At 60.5% G+C, this 9,426-nt stretch overlaps 1 protein-coding gene across 3 annotated transcripts in view; it reads right to left on the bottom strand.

The window, feature by feature from the left end:
* NOL4L (nucleolar protein 4 like) overlaps positions 1–9,426 on the bottom strand; it is a 52,959-nt gene that overhangs the window by 15,674 nt on the left and 27,859 nt on the right. For 2 of the 3 annotated variants that reach the window (XM_019509964.1, XM_019509966.1), the window contains one exon: positions 7,796–7,937. In XM_019509964.1, the coding sequence (XP_019365509.1) occupies positions 7,796–7,937 (142 nt within the window). Of the gene's footprint in view, positions 1–7,795; positions 7,938–8,960; positions 9,144–9,426 lie in introns of those variants that run through there. The other variant, XM_019509965.1, reaches the window with a different exon arrangement.

Raw genomic sequence — 9,426 nt, 5'->3', positions numbered from 1 at the left:
GGAGCTGACGGCGGCATCTCCATTGTGGCCTTCGTCTCTCTCTCTCCAGCCTCGCCATCATCAGGAGAGCGTCGGGGGAGGGAGAACAAAATGGCTCTTGGCTTCAGGATGAAGCCCTGGCGCAGGAGCGGCTCAGCCATCCATTACGCTGCTAATTGGGGCTCTGTGGTCTCCTTCAGAGGTGGCTGGAGGGGCCTGGGTTTCAGTGGGGTCGGACGGGAGGTTTCCCGCACCTGCTCCCCGAGAGGCTTTCGGGGCAGCGAAGTGGCGGGGCTCGGCCTCTCGTCCAAAGGCAGAGTTCGGGATGAATGAGGCAAATTGTTCCTCCTCCTGTCACATCTCCAGAGGGGAAGACAAAAACCTCCTTTGACTCGGGGAAACAATGAGCTTATGTCAGAGCGAGCGGTCCACGGAAACCTCGCAGCAGCCCCGCACAGTCGCCGCTCTGTGACGGCTCCCCGTGCACCACCCAGGACGCTCGAGGGCTCTGGAGTAACGTGCCGGTCGTGGCACGGGGCTTTCCAGGGCCCGGCCATCACCGCCCGGGGTCTCACTCTGGCTGGGTTGTGCAAAAAGCTCCCGTAAAAGAGCCCCAGCCCTTGCAAAGACCCCCCACCCCTGCCCCTGCCCGGTGCCGTTGTGCCGGCCTCCCCTCGGTTGCAAGCAGAGCTCGGCGGCCTCCCCCGTTGCAGCGTCCCCGGCACGGTTCACAACTTTACAGCTTGCTTGGAAACGACCGTCGCAAGTGTTCAAAGCATCCCACAGACATCTCGCTGTAACAACAGCCAGGAAGATGAAAAGTGCCATAAATTATTCACTCACAAAAGAGATGAGAAGGGGGAGGAGGAGAGGCTGCGGAGCAGGGATACTCGAGACAAATTAAAGGCTGAGTGGGAACAGGGGGGCTCGCGCGGGGCCACTGCTGGGAGGGAGCGGAGTGTTAATTAAAGACAAACGAGCGGCTCTCCCCAGGACCAGGCATCTGAGGAGGGGCTGGCTGGCACGGGGTGGCCGCGCCATGCTCCCCCCGATCCCATGAGGAGCAGGAGCCCCATGCCCACTGCCAGGAAGCCCGTCTTCGCCGGGTCCTGTCCGGCTGATTTCCTTCGAGATGCTTAAAAGAAATAATGTCCATGGGAGCATCGCGGCCACGGTGGGGTTGGCCGGGTTCCAGCGAAGGCGTTTTATTTCCTGCCTTCCTTCGTTAATGCAAACCTCGTTACATCCCAGACAAAGTGTCCATCCTCCACCCCCTGTGCCTCTGTATTCTGCCGGTGTCTTCGCGGAGCCAGACATCTGGTCAGGCTGGACACAATGTGGTCTACAGACAAGGGTGGACGGACAAGGCCACGCTGTGTGGGCCCGCTCCCCCTCCTGCGCCGTGCACGAACGGTGTCTCCCTGTGCCGTCTCCCCGTCCGCCTCCTCCCTCCGCCCCATGGCCAGCACCGCGGCACGAGGGCAGGCGCTGTCTGCAGCAGCGATCTCTCACGGCTCCGGGCCGGGACTGACGGACATTTTCCTGTTCGCCTCGGGGAAAGCGGAAGCCTGGACGCTGGCGCTGCAGAGAAGCGGCATCGCTGTTGGCGCTCCTCGGCTTGGCTTTCCTTTCCCTCCCTAATGCCATGGCCCTGGGCCCTTCACCCCTGTGTTTCCTGCTCCCCTGCGCAGGGACATGTTGCCTCTCCCTAGTTTTCCCAAGAGAGATTTCTCCAGCCGGGGTTAGGATCGGTTTGTTCCAGCCAGGGGCGTGCCTGGGGGCCGAGAGCAGGGGCCCTCTCTCCGAGCAAGAGACCTGAGGTTGGCACTAGTCCGGGGGTCACCTGGCACCATGAGATTTGGGGGGTTCTTTGCAGACATTAAATGGCTACGTGAGCCACAGAGACGGAGCAGCCCAGGGAGGGAAGCAGGCTGGTGGTCTTGGGGAGAGGCTCACCTGGGGTGGATGCACTTGACACAATCCCCAGGAAATAAATAAAAGCAAAGAGAGCAGGCAACCAGGTGAAACCTGCCATCAATGCAGTGGCCTCACTGCCCAGAATGGCCTGGGGAAAGCTCTGCTCCAGAGAGCAAGTCGGGGAGAAGGGCTTTGCTGGTTGAAAGCAAAGGCAGGTGAGACCCGGCTGCGCTGGCCAGCCAGAGCAGGAAGCCCAGCGCAGCACGCATGGATCAGGGGGGCTCTTCCAGGGCCCCTCCGGGCTCCCCAGCGCAGCAGCCGGCAAGGCATCAGCAGCCTCCGAGCCTTCAACAGGGGCCGAGGGAATGAAGGTGCCCGCAAGTGGAGGGTCCCTGGGATGCAGCAAGTGGCCGGCCCGCAAGAGCGCTAGCAGGGCTGTGGTGTCACCGCTTCACGCGCAACCGTGGGCTGGGCTGAGCGGGCTCCTGGCCGGGGCCTGAACTGGGCCTTTAAGGGCCACTCAGCCCGTCCCCGCACCTGTGCCTGGGTCATGTGAACAAGGGCAGGGCACGCTGGGAGGGTACAAGAGGTGGCTTTCCCCCAGTGCAGGGAAGCACTTGGGCCCAGGGGGGCTGGGGAAGGCTCCAGCAGGGACAAAGCAAGGAAGAGGGCAGCTTGCAACAGCCCCCTGCTGAGGGGCTGGGAGAGGCCAGGGGCACAGCTGCGCCAGGGATTGCTGAGGAGAGGAAGCAGAGGAAAGGAAGCACCGCTGGAGCTGGTGAGTGATGCTGCTACCTTGCTACGTGTGCTGGAGCTGTGGGGGCTGCTGCTACTGTGGCTGGGGGGTGGGGAACTGGGGGTGCAGCGCTCCTTGGCATGAGCTGGGCACGTGAGGGTTTGAAGGCAAACTTGCCGTGCGAGCTAGGCCTTCTGCTGTGCTAGAAACCTGCTCTGCTCTCCTCTCCTCTCCTGGCATCTGTCTGTTTTGCCAGCAAGCGGCTTTGGTGCTGGAGCGGGCAGCATGCTGGGGGTCTGTCTCGCCAGCACGCAGCCATGTGCCGATGACAGCAGAGGGGTGCAGGGGTGCCGCGGTGCCAGCTTCCCTGCAGCTAACGCAGAGTGTCCTGGCATCCCAGGGGGAATCTCCCACCGTCCTGTGACCGCTGTGTCTCCTGGGCCTGTCCCTGAGGCCCTGTTCAGAGCTAAGTAGGTTAAGCGAGCCCTTCCTGCGAGGGCTGGGATTAGTGACCGCTCCTCAAGGCACAACAGGATCAGTAGTGGCCCTGCCAATAAAGCTGGATCAAGGCGCGTTTTGGCTGAGAGGGGATCTGGGGCGGGGCGGGGATGCGGCTGGGTGCTGTGCTGTCCTGCCCGTCTCTACTTTAAGCTGCCTTTCCCCATGACTCTGGAAATGGCCCTGTGCTTTGCATGGATCCGGCCCGCTCGCTAGCCTGAGGCAGCTGCAAGGGGAAAGCTCTTGATGCGGCGGTTGCTTGGGCTGTGCCGACACCGATTCGTTTGGGGAGACTTCAAAGGCCGCATGGCACAACTGGCCGATCTGGGGGACCAAGCACGCGACGGCAGGGTCTGCCCCGGAGGATGCCCAGTCTGCGCGGTTTGTGACCTGCAGTCTGGTGGGAGATGCGATGTCTGCTCTGTGCAAATGCAATGTCCTAGAGCTGCGAGACCTTGCTGCGGTCTGGTGCAGAATTTATTTCCCCATGCTGCTTTCCAGAGTAGACGTGGACTGGCTCTGAGTGGGGGAGACTGAGCCAAATCAGCAAGTTGGGGCCCAAAAGGAACCGCCAAGATGCTAGGGAGCCATGTGGCTTGCTCCCCTCACCAGGGCCCATGGCTCGCGTCCTGTCGGGGCAGGTGCTGTGCAGGCAGCTCGCGGGCATGGGCAGGTCCTGCACAGTGACAGTGCCCAGGGGTGTTTCTCAAGTCCCGTGCTACTCGGCCAGCCCCATGACCCTGCAGATGCCCCTGCCAGGCCGTCCTGGGGAATGGCAGAGCGGGGACCTAAGTGCTTGCAGCCCTTCTGTTCAAGGCCTGGGTAGCTGGTTGCTTCCTGCAGGGCAGCTCCAGACGTGAGTAACATCCTAGCCGAGAGGAGATGTGGAAGAGCCTCACATTTTCCATTTGGGGAGCTGCGGGGTGAGTGAGGGGGAGGAAAATGGCAGGAGCTGTGTCCTTGTGATGGCCATGGAGCCAGCATGTGCTGTGGGCTCGCAGGGGTCCCTGCGTGAGCCCCCCAGAAGCTAGCGGCATCGGCCCCAAGTGACCCCCACCTCCACTGCTGACTCGGTGCCTCCGATGTGCTCTCAGACCACGCCTTTGCTATCCCTTGCGCACCAAAGTCATTAGCTGTAATTGGTTCCCTGTGTTGTTCCAAAGGTTGACACGCTGTTTGCAGCACGGTACCACCAGGCCAAGGTTTCTGGGCACCGACACAGGATCGGGTGTTGGTTTTCGTCTGAGTCACCTGCTGTGCTCTCAAGGTTTAGCAGATGCCGGTGCCTCCCAGCAAGGCAACCTCGCCTCTCGCCCACCCGCCCCGAGGATACGGTCTCGCGCATGCTCCCAGCTCCAGCTGAAACACGCCGGGTTTCTGTGTTGCATCTCCCTGAAGGGCTTCTCGTGTCCTAGGACTTGGCACTTTGTCCTTTAAAGTAAGGCGTGAAAGAGAGTTCCCGACCTGACACCGCCGGCACAGGTCTTCTGAACGTATATTAACTACGCGCTGTGGTGGTGGCTTGGGTCTTTGGGAACGCGTTTTCTATTCAAGACTTTTTCCAAGCCTTTATATTATAGATAAATAACGCCAGGAAAGCGATTTGGACACAGAGTAGGGGACAGAAGAAATCCTTCCAGGTGAGGCTGGCAGGAGCTGCGGGGGGGAAGGCTCTTGCACCCTGGGACTGGGAGTGGGGAGCAGCAGAGGAGATGCGCAGTACACGAGACCAGGCCAAGGGAAAGGGTATTCTGCTCCCTGTCCTGAGATATCCAAAAGGAGCAGCAGTGTCTGCTTCTTGTCTGGCAAGCAATGTAGTACAAGACAGCCAGCCCTTCCTGCCAACTTCTCCAGTGCTGTCTGCGGTCCCAGGGCTGACGCACCCATGGCCTGGCTTCTCACCCTTTGCTATTCTTATCCCATGGCCACTGTGTTGCACATCTTGGGCCTTGCAATTTGCAGCCAGTGCAAAGTGAGAGCAGGCAACCTGGCACCCCTGCCGGGTCCTGTGCGGCCTGGCTCTCCTGCACTGTGTTCACGTTGTCTCTCTGCAACCCCGCTGTCCTGCCGTGTTCAGTCTGGGGCTGTGCTGCTCCCCGGCAGGCTGCCGTACTCCAGCGTGGGGCTGTTCCCAGCTGGAGGCTGCTGGGGAACCTCAATCCAGTTTGCAATGGCAGGCATCCATCACAAAAGCCATTGCCAAAGTGGATGCTAGCCAGTCACCTCGGCAGCAGGACAGACCCTAAGCCAGGGTCAGGCATGCAGAGGTGAGGCCTGGGGCCCTGGACAGGACCCTCGCGCTGTTGGGACCTGGGCGCTCCCCGTCCTGTGGAAAGACGCGCTTGTGCCATAAAAAGCAGCATGCTTTCCACAGCTGTGAGTTGGACTTGGGGGGCTCGGGGCAGGTTAAGTGTAGGGACTTCTTCCAGGGGAGAAGGTGAGCCAGGGGAAGGTGTGAAGCCAGTGCCCAACATGCAGGATGCGAGGGGGGTGCTGGCATGGGGGGTGAAGCGCTAACTTGGAGCCTTCCCCCTGACCGCTTGTCTCCTTCCTCGGTGCCTGTGTAGGCATGGCTGCGGTCTCTCTGGGCCCACAGTTCCCTCTCCTCCAGCAGCAGCTGTCCAGGACCACGTCCCCCTCTCTTCTCTCGTGTTTCCCTTTCCTGGGCCACCGCATTATTCCTTCCCTGCCAGCCTCACCCTGCGTGGCTGCATTGGTGTCCATCGCTGCAGCTGGCCCGAAGCCTTGTATCACAGTCTCTCGCACACAGTACGAGTGTTCACCACAACGAGGACGATGTCTTGTGTGTTATCTGGTCCCCTCCGAAATCTCCTGAGACCCCCACGCTTGTCCTTCAAGGAAAGGGTCTTGCTGCTGGTGATGATGCAGCCAGCTCGCTGCTTCTGTCCTCCCTCACCTGCTACTCCCTGCCTCGGTTTACTTCCCTCCCTGTCATCCTCAACCTACGTCACTATGGGCAGACTTAAGCCGAGGAGCAGCACAGACTCGATGCTCTTCTGCCTCCGAGAAGCTGCCGGAGCTGGGATCTACCGAGGGTCCTGAAAGAAGCTGTTTGAGTCGGTCTCGTGCCGTAACGCCCGGGGTAGGTGCGAACGGGGGCAGAGCTCTGGCTGCAGCGAAGCAATCTTGGCTTGCTGGAGCACTGATGTTCCTGCCTCGACTGTGTCCTTTGCAGCGCTGCAGTGTCGGGGAATGGGATCCAAGGCACTTTGTTTGAGATCATTAATAAATGACAGGCGCAGGGACCCAATACTGCAAAACAAGCCGTGGGCTGGGGACGCCCCGTTGCCAGAGGGGCAGGGCGCTGTGGACACAGAGGGCCCCCAGGGCAGTGGTGCTGAATGGGAAGGCGCAACCCCGTGCCCAAGTCGGACCCTTCTGCAGGGCACTATGGGTGCAGCCATAAACCATGCCCTTCCCCCTACGCTTGGCGCTGCAAAGTCTGCATGGGGCCCGGCGTGGACGTGGAAGGAGAAGTGCCGTCCTGCCTGCTGGCTCCTGCTCGCCTGGGGCAGGGTTCACATCCTCCCACAGGGAGCCAGAAGCTCTTGGGCTCGCACTGGTGTTTTTGAAAGCGGCCGTTACTGCAAGCTGCACCGTGATGGCAGAAACATGAGTGGCTGCGGCGCAGAGCCCTGGCACGAGCTCGGAGGGCCCGACACGCGAGTGGCAAGGGTCTGCACCGGGGAGCTGTGCCAGCACAAAAGCCCTTTCTTTCCTCCAGGGTGGGTTTCCAGTCCCCTCTCTCAAAGCAGCACTAACACTTGCCATGATCCTCCGCTTGCTCGGGACCCTTCTAGCTGTCTCTGCAGGGATGAAGAGGGACTCTGCCCCTCAGGAAAGGCAGAGCACAGCCAATTTGACTGGTGGGGGCCCAACTCGGACCTGAACTCCAGCTTCTACCCCTTATTTGCTCTTTCGAACTGGCAGGTCTTGCAGGGGGGTAGTGTTAAACTCTTTCCTGACCTGCATATTCCCCCAAGCTGCTTGTGGCCCCTCCTGGTCACCTACACCACCCAGGCAGATGCCCCGCTCTCCCAGTGCCAGAAGCTGCTGCTGATTTTTTCCCATCTTGGTCTTGGGGATAAAAAAAAAAAAAATGCTTCCAAATGAGCAGTGGCCCCGAGGGTTGATGGCTGCAAAGATCGGTGTACCAGGGCCCCAGGTGCCATCCTGCTGTCCGTTGCCCCGCACATCTCAACACTTAGCCCCCGTGGCAGACAGAACCGCAGCCTGCGCGCAATGTAGTGCAGCCATGAGTCGAGGCAACCGGCCCTGAAGACGAAGGCCTGATGCATGCTACGGTGTCTCGACAGGGGAGGAAGAGCCCCTGTTTTGGCTAGCAGGATTTCTGGGGGGCCTCGGACCCGCGCCGCAGTGCTCCAAGCTAGGGGCCTCCTCGCAAGCGGTGGCGTGGATGGTGTGCTGGTTTTGGGAGGTACCAAGGGCCATAGAGGAGGGAACCTGGTACCGTCCCGGTGCACATGCTGATAGGAAATCCATCCCCCCAGGTGGGACACCTGATCGAAATGGAGCAGTTAAACTTTAATGAGGGATAAAAACAGCCTGGGCTAAAGACTTGCTGCCCTCCCTCCCTCCCTGCCCCCAGCCCCGGGCTCCCCCCGAGCCGCGGGGGGCACTCACCATCCTCCTGGCTGTGGAGGTTTTGAGGGCTGCGCATGCTCTCGTCCTGGCTGGGGCTCAAGCTGGAGTTCAGATGCTGGTCAGCTGAGATCCATGTGGAGTCATTCATATCAAAATCCTCGCTGCTCACCGATGTCTCATCCTGAAGGCAAGCGGGGAAAGGGTTAGCTTGGGAGAGCTCCCTCCAGCCAGGGGAGAAAAGATGGGCGGCCCCTGAACCCCCAAAGGTGCTCGCTCGTGTGCTCGCCGGCCAGCCGGCCGGCCCTGCAATGGGCTGCTCTCAGCGCGCTCCGGGAGAGGTGGCGTTTCCCCCGCGGAGAGCGCTACCGCTCCGCTTCCTGTCGGAAGATGTGCCTGAGAAATGGCACTGTCTGTAATTGAGGACAATTAGAAAGCGCTCGCATCCTGTAGGAGCGGATGGCCGAGCCCTGGAGTTTACCCTTTAATCTCCATCCGTGCTCCTGTCTCCGGGGCAGACAAAACGTGGTGCGGGCGGCAGGGAAGGAGGGCGCGACTTGGTCAAAAAGGCTCGGGCTGAAGCCTGGGCCTGGGTAAAAACCCCTCCTGGACAGCAGGCAGCGTGGGGCCAAATTCTCAACGGGGCAGCAGCGATTTTTGTTTTATTTTTTTCCCCCCCACAGACCTGTGCTGCTAAACCCCAGGGGAGGCCGAGCCTGGTGCCTGCATGCTCACCCTCGGGCGCTACGCGCGGGACTCAGATGGCGGAGGGTTCCTGGCACTCGGATCAGCCTACAGGACCCAGGGACCCTGTGCTGTGGGCTTCTCCGTGCATCGCCTCCCCAGACACAGCCTGGGCAGGGTCCACAGAGGGTCTCTAGGGTCCCTGGAGAAAGGGATGCGGCAGGAGCCGAGGAAGCCCCGGGGATGGGTCAGCCCAGAGGGGACGGCGGGACAGCCGCCCAGTCCGAAGGGCTCGCAGCACCCCAATGGGTGCCCGGCGGCAGCCAGGCCTGGCGACTGAGTATAAGGAGGCTCCCCTGCGAATGGCGCAGGGAACACGCCGGCTCCCAAGTCGGGAGAACCTCGCCCAGCAACGCCACTGCCTTGCCTATAGCATAGATTAAATTCCTCTCTCCCACTCCTGCAGCTGAAAGGACATTTTCTCTCTCTCTCTTCCCCCTCCTCTCTCCCTCTCCCTCCTAACCTTTACTGTACTTCAAGACACAGCCCTTGGAGAGCTTCCAGAGCCGGAAAGGTCAGCCACAGGATTTCAAAATCATCATCATAAAGGCAGCACTGAGATCCTGAATGAAAGGAGGGGCTGAGGGACCTCCCTGCGTCGAGCCTCCGAACAGGCAGCTACGAAGGAAGTGCAGATACGTGTTCCCTGCTTAACACATCCCCTTTTTAATGGTTCCTTTATCTGCCTTTCCTCTTCCCCCTCCTTCCAAGTCACAGAGCGAGACCACAGCCAGCATGGTGGGCTGGAGGGCGGCACCAGCCCACGCTCGGCATGGCTTTCCTGCTTCCACCGCTCTCACCTTCTTGATTTTTTTTTTTTTTTTTTTTTTAAAACAACCTTTCCTGGCTCATAACCTCTCTGTTCCCCCAGCATTTATGGGCCGGGGGGGGTGTGGAAATCAGGCCCCACTGCCTTTCCTTGCAGGAGG

Source organism: Gavialis gangeticus, unplaced genomic scaffold (assembly GCF_001723915.1).
Source record: "Gavialis gangeticus isolate Ggan-Ray unplaced genomic scaffold, GavGan_comp1, whole genome shotgun sequence".
Taxonomy (NCBI): Eukaryota; Metazoa; Chordata; order Crocodylia; family Gavialidae; genus Gavialis; species Gavialis gangeticus.
This window is presented reverse-complemented; position numbering and strand designations above follow the sequence as displayed.